Raw genomic sequence first — 18,280 nt, forward strand, 5'->3', positions numbered from 1 at the left:
TAAACTGTTTGGGGTGAGCTTGTTTGCTTTGTTTTTTTCTCTCCCTTTTCCCTCCTTGGAGTCCAGTAAAATCAGTGCATAGCCTTTTCCTTTCCTATTCCTTTCCTTTCCTTTTCCTATTTTCAAGAAAACACATGTGCTGAGTATATTTTTATCAAAAATGGAATTATAGTAAAGATGTTTAATTTGGTACTTTGAATTCACCTTTTCTATATCAAGTTTTGGTCCCTGCTTTATGAAAGGGTTTGTGACATAGGATTAACTGTTTTCTGACACARGATTAACTGGAGGAATTCCACTTTTTCTTTGCCTGCCTCCTTAAACTGCCACCRCTGCTCACACCGGTCCCCTCTTCCCACCCTTGGTGCATCTGTTTGTGCTCTGAACTTCCCCTCTACCTTTCCGGCATCTCCCTTGGCAGCTCCTGCAGTACATTTGCCCTTGGAGGTTGTTGGTGTATTTTCCTGTGCGGTGGTTGTGGGATTGGAGGGGTCAGAAAAGGAAGGCAGTGAGAAAAGCAACCGCCAGAGCCCCAGGGCTCCCAGTCCCAGGGAAATCTCTGCGGAGCCGGCGTGCGGCTCCAGGGACTCGCTGCAGACCACGGCTCTTGCGCTCTGGTCTCTCACTTCACAGCAAAGTTCAAAAAAACAGGATTTCACGGCTGTTCTTAATATTGCTTCCTGCATGGTCTTCCCTCCCTTCTCACTTCAGAGACACTTGCTGACTTGCCTTAAAATGTCATCATTCCAAATCCTTTTACTTCCATCTCCATGACTCAGTTCCTGGTAGCTGGGCTAAAAACATAGATTCTCTGCTCTTTCTTTCCTCATTTTAAATTCATTGCTTTAATCCCGTGTAGTACTRGGAAGATTTTTAGGAAAGCTTGGTTAAACTTCCATGGACCTTGTTTGAYTTACAAGTGATAAAACTGTGTTCTCCAAGAAGTTTAGCAAATAGTTGCTTCCGAGGCATTCTTAAATCATAGCTGAATAGGTGGAGCAGCAACTAGGTATGTCCGTGATGCTGTTAAAGCGTCTCAAGTGGGTGATTTTTCGCTAAGCAATCCACAGTTTTCTGTTAGTTAACCTCTCAGGTTTTTATTACCATGCAAGTTGGGAGCCTGTTAGGCGGGTTGTTTAAAGTGGGGTCTCCGAGGTAACTGCGGCTCCTGGCAGGGAGCTGCCCGCGGAATTCAGCCGGGAAAGCAAGCCGGGTCCGGCGGGGGTGCCAGAGCGTCCCGCTGCTGCGGCCGGGCTCGCGGCGCCAACGGCCCCGCCAACGGCCCCGCCAACGGCCCCGCCAACGGCCCCGCCAACGGCCCCGCCAACGGCGGGCGCCCCGGGCCGCGGCTGCGGCGCTGAGCCGGCCCCAAGCGTCCTGCAGCAGAAACGGGAGATAGGCCCGGCCCCACGCACCCTAGCGAGAAGTTAATAAATAAATTAAGTTAAAAATAACTAAATAACTAATGGCAGCCGCGTGCCGGCGCGGCGCCGCCCGCGAGGCCGCGGCGCGGTTTGAGCCTTCGCGCCGCCCGTAGGCGGGACGCCCTCAGCCTCAACATGGCGGCGGCGCGGCGAGGGGGGCTGGGGAGCTTCCGCGCGCCTGCGGACGGTGAGGCCGCGCCGGGCCGGGCCGGGCCGGGGCTGCACGAGCGGGACGGGACAGGCCGGGCCGGGCCGGGCCGGGTCGGGTCGGGGTCGGGGCCGGGCCGGGCCGGTCGGGCCGCCCCCCGGTGGCTGCGGGGCGGCCGCACCGAGGCTGGCGCGGCGGCCGGGGGCGCCCGCCCGCGGGAGGCTCGGCTCGGCTCGGCTCGGCCCGGGCCGGGGGGGCTGCCTCGCGGCAGCGGCCGTTAAACGGCCGTTAACGTGCRGACCGGACACCGCGTTAATAGAGACGCTCCGCGGGGGCGCTTCCTACCCCCTCATTTATTTATTTATTTATTTACTTACTTACTTACTTACTTACTTACTTACAAACGGGCCCTGGACCGGGGTGCAGCTGCGGGGAAGGGGGGCCCGGCCCGGCCCGCGCCGCCGGGAAGCCGGCCGCCCTTAAACTGCTCCCGCGGCTCCGCTTTGACCTTCTCCCAACTTCCTCGGGCGGCCCGTGGCAAAGGCTCCGCTGGGAACCTCGCTGCCTCGCGCAGAGAAAAGTTTGGGGGCGGTTTTCTGTCAAAATCTGATTTTTGGAGTCTGCTTCCGATTTTGCTTAAAAACGTAAATTTTTGCGATCYGGATGGGGAGTATTTGAAAATAGATTTTTGTTTGTTTGTTCGTTTTGTCTTTGCTGCTGTTTTTTATTTAAACATAGTTTGGTTAGATATGTAACTCRGGAGTCGCAACCTGAAATGTTGAGGATATCAGATTAAAAATAAATGAACAAATAAATAAAAACTGATTAGTCTGTGCTCAGAGCCTAAAGAGGGATAAATAACAAATGGCATAAATCAAATACTGGAAGTTGTCATTGAAAGCGTCTGTATTGCCACATTACACTAACTTGGTAGTATTTATACAMTGTGTTTAGTAAATGTCATGGAACTGCAACCTTTTCCATTGTCACCCCCCAAAATGTTCRCATATTTCAAATGAAGAGACACTAGCGTGCCCTACTAATGCACCTTCTTGCCAATKTGATAGGAAATCGGGAGGAGGAGCTCAAATTCCTGGTTCGGGTTGTGGTTTTTCACAGCCTTTCTGCTCAGCAGTTTCCTCAGTGTAAGGAATCCACCAAAAAGCAGTTAGCAAAATGTCAAAGCTTAATGATTCCCCCAGCTCCCTGAATGAAGGCAGCAAGCTGTGATAGGGGTTTTAAATGTTCTGTAGACGCTGGCTGCTCTGTTGCACTATTACCCCTTTAGGGAGCTGGGCAATTAGGTAGTTACCTCAAAAACCGTAGAGGCCTCACGTGCATCTTCTTTGYTAGGGACTGTGCCCATAACCTGAGTAATCACACACTTAGATGAACATTTTATGAAGAACTTCATGTATGATTTATGTTTTAAAATATAAGTACTACCCAGGAGTTCAGTAAATTTTAACTAAAGGAATGTGGGAGGATTATTCCTGGCCCTTTTTAATTTGTGAAACATCTCAAGAAAATTTGAGGGGCAAAAATAATGATACTGATTTTTTTTTTTCCTTGTTATATCACTGTTGTGTCTCGTCTCGCTTTCTTTGGCAGTATAGGCTCTGAACTATTTGTTCGGTGATTCCTGCTTTAGAGTTTCTWGGCACAAAAGTAGTAAAAATCTGAAATACATGTGGTTCTCTAGGTATGGAGTTCGGGTCTCAAGAAGTGTATACTCTGAGTGAAGGTACTTAGTTCTTATAGCACATTTTGTGTACGGAGTGGGCATTTGATTCAAAATACCAGTTTGTGTGCCTTTAACCAGAGAGCTTTGTACTTTGCTCCCTACAGATTTGTTTTAAGAAGACAACTATCAATAGATATAGTGAAGTGCAGGTTTTGGTGGAAGTAGAATTTCCTCACTAACTTTTTAACTTTTAATTATAGCAATTTATAATTTTGGTTAAGTGTAAACTTAGTAAGATTAAACATTAATAAGATTGCAGCAGTTCCCACATTTCAGGATGCTGTTCAGATCAGCAAGATACTTATCCCATAAAATAATAATGGTCTCTAGTGAGACTTCCCTGTCTGCGTTTTCTTTCAGTATTCCCTCTAAAAATATTACTATGTCTATTTAAAAAAAAAAAAACATTTGTTTGGCTCTGGTTAGGGGAGCTTGTGTTGTAAATATTTGTCCTGATTATTTTGTTTGTTTTCCTGGAAAAAAAATGGATTAGGGTGAGCCTGTAACACAGARATTTCATTTTACATTAAGAAAAACCAAAATTTTTGTCCCTGAATATGGCCAAGGTAGTTGATATTCCAGTGTTTCCGTTCTCCTTTTGAGAAGTAGAGACAAGTATCACTATGTAGTGTAAGACGAAAACTAACACTTCTTCTCATTCTTTTTCTAGGACTTCAGTGATTCTGGACCATTGTTTTTGAAATGCTATTACAGAAGCCGGCTCTTGTGCTGTATTTATTGGATGAAACTCAACTATTTACTCTCAGTCAAGCGGGTAAAAACCCTTAACTGCAGTTTACATGTGTAGGTCACTGCGTTACTGCGTTAGCCACTGTCTCTACGCAGCGATGACAAGGCTAGAAGAAGCAAACAGAGAAGTGAACATGCACTCGTCTGTCAGATACCTGGGCTACCTTGCCAGAATCAACTTACTCGTTGCCATTTGCATGGGCCTTTATGTCAGATGGGAGAAAACTGCAGATGCATTGATTTTGGTGATATTTATCCTGGGGCTTTTTGTTCTTGGAATTGCCAGCATCCTCTACTACTATTTTTCAATGGAAGCAGCAAGTTTGAGTCTCTCCAATCTTTGGTTTGGTTTTCTGCTTGGCCTTCTCTGTTTTCTTAACAATTCTACYTTCAAAAATGATGTGAAAGAAGAAGCTACTAAGTATTTGCTCCTTTCTGCCATTGTTTTACGGATATTATGTGCTTTGGTTGAGAGGATTTGTGGCTGTATCCATCACCGACCGACTCTGCTGACAACAGTTGAATTTTTGGAACTGGTTGGGTTTGCAATTGCCAGCACAACTATGCTGGTAGAAAAATCCATGAGCATTATTTTGTTGGTCGTGGCTTTGGCCATGTTGATTATTGACTTACGTATGAAGTCTTTTTTGGCAATTCCAAATTTGGCAATTTTTGGAGCTCTTGCATCCTTGCTGTTTTTCCCTTCTCTGAAGATTCCCACAAACCCGTTTGCCTTGGCGTGTTTCTTCAGTTGCCTGATTTCAGATCCCCTGCTCGACGTTTACTTCAGCGGGCTCTCAGTCACGGAGCGGTGGAAGCCCTACCTGTACCGTGGCAGAATTTGCAGAAGGCTTTCTGTCATCTCAATTGGAGTCGTTGAACTTATCTTTTTCGTTCTTGCAGCCTTCAAACTGGGTGACTTGGATCTCTGGTACTTTGTAATACCCGGGTTTTCTATTTTTGGAATTTTTTGGATAATCTGCCACGTTATTTTTTTGATAACCCTCTGGGGATTTCACACAAAACTAAATGACTGTCACAAGGTATACTATACCCACAGGGCCGAGAACAACAGCCTCGATAGAGTTATGGCATCTAAAGGAATGCGTCACTTCTGTTTAATTTCAGAGCAACTGGTCTTCTTCAGCCTCGTCGCAACTGCTGTGTTGGGGGCAGTATGCTGGCAGGTAAATAATGTTTTCTCTATRTTGATCTCCTTCCTGCAAGTGTTCCTGAGAATTGTTGGCTTTTCAAAATCTTTRTGACATTTGGCGTGTGCTGTGGCTCAGTACTTCAAAGTTTGTGCTGGAACCGCAGGGTTCAAAAACACATTCTTCARCTCTTCAACACTTGAACACTTTGCTGTGTGGCCTAGTGAGGCAGCTGGAGCTTACCTGCTACCTTACGCGGCCAGAATGAGAAGAGTTGATGCTTTAAGCACAAAAGAAGCATGCCAAGTATTTTAAGTTATATATTTACCTATTTGTGAAAATATCTTCCTTTTGAATTCATTGCACCATAAAATTTGTTTTCAAATTAAATCTCAGCGTTGCATCCTCACAGCGCACACTATGCTGAGGACATTTCTTRCAGACTATGGAACCACAGCAAGCTGTGTTTTAAGAACACAGTTTTCAAGAATTTCTCTTTGAACATAAGTGTTAGTGTTAAGCCAGAGACAGCTGACAAACTGGTAAACTGTTGCTATAATATGTGCTCGTGCTGCTCGATGCCTTGCTTTGCAATCTATTTATGTGTCACAGGATATATTATCTGAAAGGCTAGTTCTTAAAATTATCCAGTCTGCTTATCTTGGACTTTGAATGAAGGCCTATGTGCTTTCTTTAGCAGAAAATACACATTTCTCAAATTTCTTGTTCAGGCCCTATATTAAAGATGATGTGTAGGCAGTGTTGCAGCAGAGTGGGAGTTTGGGTTTATTTTTTAAGATGTTGATCAAAAACAACACACTTTCGTATCCCTGATGTTCCTCCAAATGTATTTACAGAAAAGGTGCTGTTGCACCTTAGAGAGAAATTAGTATTTGGAGGACAGACATGATTAAGATATAAATCAGCGTATTAACACTGRTAACTTCTGTGTTTCTGAGAATTCAGTGGTTTTTATCAAACAAAATGCAAATCATTATTGTATGATGCAAAAATATAAATCTCTTGCCATCTCTACTTTGGCTTTTTGGAGAGAGGAAGGCTCTTCTGGCGTCCTGTGGAGTCGGTGTCTGTCTGCTGGAGTTAAATACCTGCCTTGAACAGGATTTAGCTGCCTGATCGATGTGGTTTCATGCTCATCTTGCTACTGTTTCCCTTTTCATTTTGATAATTCTTTGTATCTTTGTGTATTTTTCTGTCTCTGTCATATGCCTAAAAATAATTGCAGCTGTATATATGTTTGATTATTTTCAGGCATCTCTAATTCTGAAGAAGTGCTGTTGCACTTATGCTGGACAGAGTTCACAAGACACAAGTAGGCAGTTCACTTGAAATTTTAATGCTTGTTGTTGACTAATTTCAATTTCTAGCATCTCATTTTGTAAATAGGATAAGCCGATCTTCATCATCTCTGTCTGGCACAGTATGTGTGTATTCAGTGGGAAGAGGCATAATCGAAGAGTGGGGTGGCAAAAATGAAATGCATCAAACAAACTACTCAGAAAAAATATTTCTTTTTTTCTRTAATCATTTTTTAGTAGAAAATTATAGTTACATTTCCTTTCATTTTACTTTTTTATCCCTTATTTATGGTAAAAGAACTAAAGAATTAGCTTTTGACTGACTGCAGTTGTCTCCGTCTCCAACTAGAAGCATTTCTACCTCAACCATGTGATGTTTGCCTTGCAAATCACTCTGTTGCCTATTTCATCTGCTGTCAGAAAATGAAATATGTTATCAGACATGGCTAGGACRTGGCTTGTGAATTTGCTTTTTAATGTGGTGGTTGTAAAAAGCTGTGGACTTTTCTATAGTTTTCTGGAGAGTACCAAAAYAATTGTGAATTAGAAAGCAAAGATATATAAGCATGTGGTTTGCATGATAGTAGGACATTTTATTTATTTATTTATTTTTATGGTGAAAGAAACCAGTTGTTTTTCTTCTTTATAGTGGGTAGCAACAGACCTCAGGACATTAGTTCAGAATTCTCTGCTGGACTACTTTAGTCTACTATTCATAGGAGTTTGAGCAAGCTCAATGTCACACAGCAAACAAATTTCTGCAGCAAGTGAGTGCTTTCCTTGGGATTGTTTACCGTATTTTAAAAGCTAAAGAGACAAATCAGACTGTCAGAGACTACTCTCTGTGTTTCTTTTGAGAAAAGCGGTAGTTATTGCTAAATGTTTAGTGGGTTGTTGTTTGCTTGGGATTTTTCTTAGAAATCCTTGTTGTACGAAAAAGGTAGTGACCAAGATGTAGCAAGAAAAGATCTTAGGGCTGTGTTGAGTGCCTTCCCATGAAAACATCATCTTGATGCTATTAGTAGTAAAAAAACACTATTGGGGATTGGTGTATTGGGGGATTGTTAGGAAGGACTAGATGTCACTCATTTTGTCACTGTATCAATCCATAGTAGTTTGAATAATTATGCAACTCTTAATTCCCATCTTACAGAGAAAAAAACAGGCAAAGACTCAGAGAAGGGCATCATCTAAGACATGAAACAGTTTCTGTGTAGGGATCAACTAAGCTAGGGCCATTCTATATGGAAACRATAGCTAAAGGGAGATATGATGAGCAAAAAAATATTACATGTAATATAAGGGARTACAAACAATAAGAGACTAGAAACAATCAGTTCCGAAGCAAAAACTAAGAGGAACCAAGTTGACAGGAAAAACCTCTTCATAGAGAGTCTACTTAACACAGGTAATACCTATCACAGAGCACTGTGCATGCTGAGGGCTCAAGAGAGAATTGGACAAGTTCATGGAGACAAATCCACCGAGAGTTACGTACTAYGTGGAGGCCGTGTCTGGCTCCGGAAGCCCTTTGGCCACCTCTGGTTAGAGGCTGGAGTACTCCGAAACACCACACGTACTTGGTGGTTGCATTTARAAACAGAGTAGCTGCTTTTCTGGAGGATACTCTCCGGCTGTGGCATGGTCAGCATTTGGGAATACCTCTGCTTTGGCTGGAAAGGAAAGATGCCTTGGCTTGTCAGCAGAAACTTGGTGACAGTCTTCCTTATAAATCTCCAGAAACTGTTCTGCCCCTGTCTTCACCTTCGTTTATGTAGTTTTAGTCAGGTCCATGGCCTCTTCAACACCAGGAGCTACTTGTTCAGTTCAGCAGTTGCTCATGTGCAATCAAGCCCCTGGCTGGCACTCGATGGAGCAGAAATCCTGCAAACGATGGACATGATTTCTTTCAGAGACTAATAAAATGATGAGAGATTTGCAGAGAAAGGCCTTTGAATTTGCAAGCAAAGTTCYTGGAAAGGTTTGAGGAAACCTTTTCTCAGAAACTTAAAATCAGATTTTGTTAAGCAGTCTGTGCTGAAGAAATGACACTGATTTTTTTCTGAATTACCTAAGAGCAATATTCTCCCTAGAAGGCTTGTATTTAATATTACCAAGGGAAAAACAAACCACGTCAGAGATAGGTAATACATTCAAGTACTCTGAGTACATTATCCTTGTTTATAAAGAATTTTATGGGCTGGTAAAATAATAGTGTTCATAATATATAGGAGTAACTGTACTAAAAACAGATTATTTTTTAAATAGTAAGGCTTCTTCATAGTTAACTTCCCTATTTACTTATTTGTACTTATGTTAGTATGTCAGATGAATATATGCAAATTATACAAATTAAGATACGAAATATATCCACTTTTTCTTCTGTCACTTTCTCCTTATTGTCTTGTGTTTTATTTCCCTCTTCCTCAGGTTTTATTTGCCTAGCTTTTGTATGTGTGTGTGTTTTTTCTCCTTGAGGCTCTGCTGTGTGCTCTGGCCACTCTCCATAGTTTGGCACAAATGGCACAACGAGCTGCGCCGTTCTGCATTTTTCTTCTCTCTTTCTGAGATTATCTTTACTTCCCCTCATTCTTTCCTTCCCTGTTTGGTTTTCCCTTCCTTTCTGATTTGACTTCAGTGTTTCAGTTTTTATTTCTAGGCTCATCTATAAATTTACATTTCCCCTACCATTTCAGCTCTCAGACCCTGCATTCCCCTTGCTCACCACTAGTCTTTCCTAATAGAAAACTCGCCCCATTTGCAGTCTCCTTTGCTGCTGTCTCCTTTGCCGCCTGTGCTCGAGCCCTGGCTTGGCTGCCGGCAGCTCCCGCGGGATCCCTCTGCTTTGTCCTGTCCCTCTTCGCAGTCCCTGCGGCACCAGCCTCCCTGTGACAGCAGCTCCAAGGCACCTCAGTTGGTGAAGGGGGCACCAGCTTTGCAAAGCTGTCCTCTTAACCTTGGCAGATCCCTAGCGACTTGACTGCTGTGCCTCTCCTGCCTAAGAGAGAGTGTGTGAGGGTAGACTCCATGTAAGGTCTATTCTTTTAACTAGATTTTAAACTCAGAGCATTCCCCATTATCATCATGTAAYAGGGAGTGATTGGTTGTGTTCCTTTTGCTTGTTTTTAATGTATGTCACACCAATTCAAAGGCAAATAAATGTTCTTTCTCTGCACACATTTTGCAAAATGCTGGGGACTCAGCACCGGTGTTGCTTTGGGACAAGAGAAAGAAAATATCCATTGCTACTTTAAAGAATGGAATTTCTGCTTTACCTTTCACTGTCAGAGTTTCAACATTTCAGAATTCAAACTTTTAAATTCAAATCTCAAATTGAAACTTATGTCTTTTTTACATCAAAAGCCATCTCCATTTTTGTTGTATCAAATGTACAAAGGCTAATGCATGAGCTGTGAACAGAGTGGCAGTCAGAGCCTGGCAACATAACCCATTAAGATCAGCCTGCCAGGTAATGTGAGGACTCCTTTCTTCAAAATGTTTTCTAGACTTTCTCAATGATGTCCTAATAGTCAGAATAATGTGTAATTGTTCTCCAGACACTGTTCTTTCATTAAATGATTTGTTTATAAGGATATATCCCTTGGTGGATCTGCGTTACAATTTTGTCTTTTATCTCCTCTTTATTTACCTGTAATGTGTATTTCCTGTTTTCATTTGGAATGAGACACCCTTCAGACATTTGCAGACTAGTTATCACGTTACCTTTGTTACCCATTTTCCTTCATGGAGTGCCCCTTTTTTTAAAGTTCTGTGAAATTAAACGGCAGATAGCTAAGCAGAATTGGGGGGGTATACATATATATAATGCATGTATAGTGTGTGTGTTATGTATCTTGTATAAAAAGTCTATATAGGGATATACTGTAAAAATAGGGAAATGTATTTGAGCTTGAATAGTGGAAAGCAAGGCAGAATTGTTCCTTATAAATACCCCAATGCATTTTTGTAAGTCTTACAAGTTGTATTCATTGGGTAAATGTAATCTTAGTTCATTTCTGTGTATAAATTTATTTCTGTTTTAATTAGAAGGAGTTTTCTATAGAGCTTTGTAACTGCCTTTCAAATTAAGTGAATCTAACTCTTTTCTTCCTCATTATTTCCATCAGTCATGTAGGGTTTATGGTCTATTATTAAATATTTTTCCACAATCATTCCACTTTCAGCAGTTATTTTCTCCTTAGGATTAGAGTTGCCCCATCCATAAATAATTAACCTTAGTTTGAAAATACTTCTGAGTTCTTCCTATTGCTTAAACAAAGTTCCATTTAGCAGGAAGATGAAAAACTAAGGTGTGCAGAAAGGCAGTACTGCTAACAGATCTCGCCCGTCTTTTATTGCCAGTCATTTTAGTAGCCAAGATAAGGGATTTTTCCTTTTCCAGCTTGAGCTGAGGACACAGGACGTGTTAACTAATACTCGTTTAGAAGAAGACAGCCAAAGGGAAACCAAAAAACCAAAGCAAGGCTGAAGAGAGGAGGTGGCTGCTCCCGCCTTGCAGAGAGGGCCCTGTGTGTGGGCGCTGAGCGCAGGGCCGTGCTGCAGGCTCAGCCTCGGGGCACCGAGTCCCGGTGAAGATGGGCTGAAGGYGGCAGGGGCGGACGCTCTTCGGAGCCCTGCCTCTGTGTGCGGTGCCATCTGCTCCGTGCAGAGCACTCTTCAGCTCTGCTGCCTTCAGCAAGGCTCTGTCGCTCTCCACCTGGCATGTTAGCTGTTATCTGCAAAGAGAGAGCCCTCTTTAAGTTATTAACTCCATTAGCTGCTTTTTTATTTATTTATTTATTTATTTTAAATTCTTGTAGCTCAGACATGGTAAAATGTCACCAGCCATGGTACTTGCAGCACTGAGTTAAAATACTTGATATTATCTCATTTTAGAGTTGTTTCAAACATCCTTAATCAATTTTATATTTCTTAGTGAAATATTTAAACTGTTCAAACAATGCTGACAGCAAATGCCAGCATCTCTTTGCTTGCTTTCTAAATCACTGCCAGTTCACTAGTTAGTAGTTTATTTAAAATCAATTAGCTAGTTTATTTAAAGTACATTTTAAGTATAAAAGGTCAGACTATTTTCTTTCCTGAAAACCTAAAGTGCAACTGAAAAAAAATTCTATGTCCCTGGGCACCATGCAAGTTGCTCATGCTAAAACAAATGTTGCAATTAATGCCAGAAAGCCTTTTTGGAAAATGTAACAGCTACTTTAACAATTTACTAGTTTAAGATACATTTTCAAAGCATTCCCCCCCCAATCCTTAATGTGGTTTGGAAAAGAGACTAAGTTTCCAATGTATCCAAATATTTAGGTGGGTGAATCTTGACAAATCTTAGGTGAATAATGTTATTTAGACACCTCTGAAAACTGTAGCTCTACTGCACCATTTTAAGGCTTGTGATAAGAAAATCAACTTGTGGATATTATGATGCTCAACTTAAAATGTTCAGAGAGCAACAAATTGGAATGAAGTGTTCCTACATTATTTTTGTGCATTAAATATTCAATCTAGAAGAGAAAATTAGAAATACTAAAACCAAAGTGTTCTCAGAGTTTTTTGTTGGGTCTGCTTTTTCTTGTTCTGATATGATAGTAGYCATTATGATATTCTGATTTCTGATCAAGTGTTTCACCAAAAAATTTAAACTTTGTTATATATATTCATATATTCACATATATTCACTGTGATCAAAACCCTGTTGTCATATTAAGAGCATTTAGTTATAACAAGATTCAGAAAACATCTCTATATGATAGAAAAGCTATATTGCTTTTTCATAGTTCTAAAAATGCATTATAATATTTTCCAGTATGTGTTTTCAGGTTTCCAAAAGACCATGTAGGTTTCCAAAAGATCATGAGTAAGAAACCTTTTGAGATAGGTGCTTAAGTCTCTGCAGAACCAGCTATCTTTTTTCTTCTCAATTTAAAACAACTTATTTTTATAGCATCTATAGTTGCAACAGTAATTCTTCAAATYTTCAATCTAATATAGCCAGTGAGCTGCAGTATTTCATCAGCTTCTCATGCTGTACTAAGCTTCTATAGAATGAACACTGAGTTCTGGGTTTTCTGAGAACTTTAGTTTTTTTACTATGTTTTTAATTTTCTGAGTTTTTATTCCTGCTGCTCTSAGTCCTTGTCAATTTTGTAGTGTACTGGGGAAACTGAATAACCAAAGTGGCTGCTCCCTGCTGATATATTGTGAAAATATATTTCCTTAAAGACAAGATCTTTCTCGTATTGACAACAAAAACAGGTTGAGGCTGCACCATAATTACTATATTGCTTTGAGCTTTGCAGTCTTGTGATCATTTCTGTAACTGTATGTTTTAAAAAAGAAAATCTGGAAGCTTTTCTTAGCCGCCAAACACAAGAAGCAGTAGGTGGGTGCCTCTGTGCACGTGGCCTCAACGTGTTGTATCTGCAAACTCACGCTTCGACCTTCACCCCCTGAATACTGACAGACTGGAAGGAGGAAAGGAATAAACCTGGAACGATGCAAGCTGCTTGCTGGGATTGCTAATAAAATGATGTACCTAAAAATGACTTTGAATCTCCTCTTATGTGTGTGTACCATTAATAGAGAGGCCTTAAACCCTGTATATTCAGTTTTTTATCTCTAGAACATGGAACGGTCCTGCCTCAGGTGAGATCTGGTCGCAGGGTTTCTTACCAGAGGTGTCACCGGCCAGGGAGCTGTTGTGCCTGCACCCATTCTGGAAGCCTGAGTGTGAGCAGAGCAGCTGCCAGGTTATTTGGAGCTTCTGGGATGGTTATTTGGAGCTTCTGGGATGAGGAGTGTAGGGGAGCTCCGCTTGCTCGTGACCTGGTGGGATTTGCCGTCCGCTCAGTGTCATTTTTTTTTCCCACATCACTCTTCAGAACTAGAAACCAAATAAATGCTGTGTTTGTTTCATTTGGTAAAGCATAGTGGGATCTATGGGGTATAATTTTAAGGTGGTTTCAGAAGTTGGAGTTTGTGATAAATACTCAGTTAATAGATTCAGTGGTTTATTTGTGGTAAAAGTATTTCTGTGGCCCCTTCAAGGGCATTTGGGTGAAATCCTTACATTGAAAGTGTACCGGGACACTTTTGAAGACTAGGACAGTTGGCAGACACGTGTTCTGTCTCAGGGCAGGCAGCAGGTGACACGGGTAACGCTGCTCTTGCACAGCAGGTAACACTGTCTCTGTTTGAAAGCTAAGCGTAGCTGGGTTAGGCTGCCTTGTGCTGGGCAGAGCTAAGTTGGCGTTGGTGGAACTTTTCCGTATGATTTACTTTCCAAATCCTAAATGGATTTGCGTCTGTGTTAAGCTGAATTAGTCCACACCAAATTGCTGAGAGTGTTGAACTGTAAGGCAATGTGCAGATCAAAAGAAAATCATTAATACTGTAGATGTATTCAAAAAGGACCTAACAAAGAAGTGTGGTGGGAGGTTGCAGGAGTCATCTGGTGGCAGGAAGCTGTGCCTGTGAACTTATTTTCTTTGCCATATAACAGAAATATTATTTAATTTAATATCCATACCATAGTATTAAAGTTCTTGATGAATTATATATTATAATATTGTTTCTCCCCTTTCTAATGTATTTAATACTTCATTAAGCTTAGTCACATAATATTAAAATAAATGAAAGGAATCTTTATCTAATCTGCCTCTTACTAACACCTGGCATTTGCAGGTCACATTTTTATTTTATTGCTACTGGCAGTTGCAACTTCATTTTTCAAATGGCCACGTGCAGCTTCTTTTTTCACAGTTGTGCTTGTCTGATGAACGCCTGATCCTGCAGTTATTTGCAGAACCGCTTACTTTATGTACATAAGTAATCCCATAGAATATGTTTGCTCTGCTTAAATGGTAAAGCAAAGCTATGATAGGGCTTTAAATCAAAATCCTCTACCAGTTAGAGTGCTCTCAAATCCATTCCCTTCACAAGAGTGGGCCCTGCTTTTACAGTCACCTTGTACCCCAACTCCCAAACCGGCCTTTTGTTTCTCTTCAGAGTGCCTCCCTGTGTGATATATGTGGAAGAATAGGTGTACATTAGGTATAACAGCTTGCATTTCAGGTTTGGGGATGCAGTTCTATTTGTTAAAACACAGGGAATCATTAATAAAACCACAGCCAACGTACAGGAAGGGATTTTTCAAGTGATACATAAAGCTGTGTGTTTTCCTTTTAGCCGGCGAACGGGATCTTCATGAGCGCCTTCCTCATCGTCTTGCCCCTGGAGTCGATGGCTCACGGGCTGTTCCACGAGCTGGGAAGCTGCTTGGGAGGCACGTGTGTTGGCTATGCGGTTGTGATCCCCACCAACTTCTGCAGGTACCACCGCACGCGCTTCCCATCGCAGCAGGAAGAGTGAACTGATGCCCAGGGCAGGCACTGCAGGGCTGTTGCTTGCCTTTTCCCGTAATTAAGCACCAATTTAAATAACTGGCTAATTTTGAATAACCTTTTTCCTTTCCTTCGCCTGTCTGAGTAACTGCAACTTTTTATATAACTTTGAATTGATTTTAAAAAGCTAATAAATGCTTCGGACATCCAACTCACGTAAGCAAATTGCACAGTCCTTATCTTATGCCAAACAGGATTAGTGCACTTGATTCGGTGCAGATATTACATGTGAGGAGATTTAATAAACTAACAGATCAATCCCTGTGCAAAATAACTTCGAGCTGTATTAACTGAGATGGTGGCTGCATTTAAAATACATTAAGATTATATTTGCCATTAGATTGCATACCAGTTATTTGTACTGTGATTTGTACTGTAACTGTACACAGTTATGTGCACAGCAGATTTTTTTGCAGTATAAATGTTCCCATATGAAAAATGTTTGGGAAGATTCTATGCTATTACTGCTTGCTCATTTATGTGTACATGTAAGAGATTCAGTGGAAAATGGGAAAAGTTTAAGGGCAAAAGAAACTGAAGATACTGATCTCATTTTGTTGTGTGCAACTAGTGTAAAGTACTGTAAAAACAACGTCCTGAGCTTCCTGAAACTACAACCCTTGGGCGCCCRTTCTCTTAATTAAAAACAAAAATCCAGCAAGTCAATTATTGTTAGGGATTTTAAAAAATGTACATTATAACAGAAATAAAATAATTGTTGTAGTGGAACATAAACCTTTGTAAACAGCGCTAAACAGTTGAGGAGATCCAAAGTTTAAGTAACTAGACCAAAAAAGAAACCAGATTAAACCTTTCATATAGACTTGCACATCAAGCACATAAAGAAGATATGTAAGAAATTGTATTTTGTGTTAGTAGAAAAAGATGATTTCTGTGTTTTCATCCACAGAATCTGTGCCTCTATGTACTCCAGCATAAATTGAAATGGATTTGATAGAGCTCTCTGTTAGGCCCCTTAGCATTAGCATTGCTGCGTTGATGGTAAAGTGATGAAAGCTCCTCTCCTTCTGAGAACACRTGCTCAGGAGGACGTCATGATTAATGAGTAGTTAGAAAGACTTCCAAAAACTAAGACAGCTCTGCATTTGGGAATGTAGGGGCTTTATATACATAAAAATATATATACACATATATGTATGTATGAGCTGCACATGGTGGCACCACGACCTGGCCGAGTGGGTCTGAGCCTTGAGCAAGGAGCACGTGTTGGATTGTTGAAGCATGGCAGAAGGGACGAGGAGGCTTGACCCTTGCTCAAATACAGTGTTTTGAATTGTTTATTAACTATATATTTCAACCAAATTTGAATGTAGCGCAGTGCTCCTTCATAGGGAAGAAAACGTGCCACAGGAAGGAAGTTCCATAGGAAAGAAAGGAAACGTGCCACAGGAAGAAAACATGCCATTTGAACACAAATTCACCCATGTGTATCAGTCCACTAAGCAAGAAATGAGAATAAATCATAGTAATAACTCTTTTTCCTCTCTTTAGCCCTGATGGCCAACCAACTCTTCTTCCACCCGAGCACGTGCAAGAGCTAAACCTGAGGTCTACAGGCATGCTTAATGCCATCCAGAGGTTCTTTGCCTATCACATGATTGAGACGTACGGCTGTGACTACTCYACGAGCGGCCTGTCCTTCGATACGCTGCACTCCAAGATCAAGTCTTTTCTTGAACTTCGGACTGTGGACGGACCCAGGCACGATACCTATATTTTGTATTACAGTGGTCACTCRCATGGCACTGGCGAATGGGCACTAGCAGGTAATTCTGGTTGGACATTTCTTGCTGATAGTCGTGGCGTTGATAGACTTCCCAAATCTGTGAATTCTTTCTTATAAAAATCACACCATGTTGTGAATTTTTTTGGTTTTGGTCACATTTATTAACTGTCTGTCCAGAATGGAACAGAAACACAGCYCTGGAGAAGAGATTTGTTCAGGCTGCTATCAGAGAGGAAAAGAGGTCTGAATAATATACAGAGCCTGGCTGCTCAGAGATTGAGAGCCTGGAAGGAGMCACCACATTTGGCAGGGTTGCAGGTTGAATGGAACTAGTGGAAGGAATGAGGCAATGCAGGAGACACCTTTTCTATGCAGATGTGAAGCAGCAGCTCCTTCTTTGGCTCAGCATGGCAGTCAGGTTTGTTACTTTATGAACTGTGTCATTTTTAGTCTTTCGTCACTCTGACAAAAGTTCATTTTGCAGGTAGCTGTTCTCATAGTTGTTCTCAAAATGGTGCAAATATTGCTCATCCCAGATGTGCACTTATTTTTACAGATGGTGCACATCAGGTGTATGTCTGGTTTCTTATTCTCCTTACAATTCAACAAGTTAACTTTAAGTGTCCCTATTTTTATTTGGGTAAGTGGAAATGACATCTTCCTCTTCTAAAGACACCTTTCCCTTGTATTTTGGGAGAAATTTCCTCATTGTAAGGACTAACCGTAATATCTTCCTGTTCCTTACATTGCCCAGGAGAGCCAGCCCATTTACCRCTGAGCCCCTTGTATGACATGGTGTCAGCGAGGCTACCTGTGAAGGGCTGCTTGCTGTCTGTAAGACACACTGTGCATTTTGTAAAAGATGAAAGTACCAGAATAAACCGGCAGCAGGGGCCCAGCCCGCGCTGGGAGAGCAGCTCTTTGAACACACAGCCAGCCTTGCATCACGACCAGCACAACATCCTGCTGGCCCCCTGGGCTCGGGGGCCGCGCGGCCTCGAGGCTGCACACGCCGGCCCCAGGGGTTGGGTTAGTGCTCTGTTTGTGTTTGGCTTAGACCTCACTGTTCCTCCCCTTCCTGGTCCCCTTTGGATCTCTGTGACATGCACTTTTACCTCAAATCTATATATTTTTTATTTTGATTAATCTACTCAGCCTTTTCAGTCCTTGGTAGGTTTAGCCTTGTTCTSTTGCTGATACAGAACTGGGGGTGCTGTGGATAGTTTGCAGGTTTTTCTATCTTCTTGAGGCAGAGTTGCACTGCATGGTTTGTGCTCTGAGTTCTGCCTGTGTTGGTCACATCTCCGTGGGCATCTGCGCTAGAGCCGACAGGTCTGAGCTTTGCTGCTCGTGCCAAGCTGTTCCTCTGCAGGGCAGTTTTGATCTGGAGGCCTTTTAGCTGTTGGAGGGCAGTTTCGTGTAGGGCAGCTGTAAGATGTGCTGCGGGGCAGTGCACGATACTCGAAGACTTGGTCTGTACTACTAAAAACACCCAGGCCACAGCGGCTCCCCAGCCAGGTGCGAGCAGAGGGATGCAGCCGAGCCCCATGGGATGGCCCAACTCATGGGAAATGGAC

At 42.0% G+C, this 18,280-nt stretch overlaps 1 protein-coding gene across 3 annotated transcripts in view; it reads left to right on the top strand.

The window, feature by feature from the left end:
* Nucleotides 1–1,558: 1,558 nt before the first annotated feature.
* The window catches only part of TMEM168 (transmembrane protein 168), a 20,533-nt gene continuing 3,811 nt past the window's right edge, over nucleotides 1,559–18,280 (top strand). The window contains exons 1-4 of one of the 3 annotated variants that reach the window (XM_026039288.1): nucleotides 1,559–1,611; nucleotides 3,987–5,253; nucleotides 14,742–14,884; nucleotides 16,469–16,743. In XM_026039288.1, the coding sequence (XP_025895073.1) occupies nucleotides 4,117–5,253; nucleotides 14,742–14,884; nucleotides 16,469–16,743 (1,555 nt within the window). In that variant the 5' untranslated portion in view covers nucleotides 1,559–1,611; nucleotides 3,987–4,116. Of the gene's footprint in view, nucleotides 1,612–2,201; nucleotides 2,217–2,660; nucleotides 2,718–3,986; nucleotides 5,254–14,741; nucleotides 14,885–16,468; nucleotides 16,744–18,280 lie in introns of those variants that run through there. The other 2 variants (XM_026039289.1, XM_026039291.1) reach the window with 2 other exon arrangements.

The sequence above is a fragment of the Nothoprocta perdicaria genome, unplaced genomic scaffold (genome assembly GCF_003342845.1).
Source record: "Nothoprocta perdicaria isolate Ctin4 unplaced genomic scaffold, notPer1 scaffold_227, whole genome shotgun sequence".
In the NCBI taxonomy this organism is placed as follows: Eukaryota; Metazoa; Chordata; class Aves; order Tinamiformes; family Tinamidae; genus Nothoprocta; species Nothoprocta perdicaria.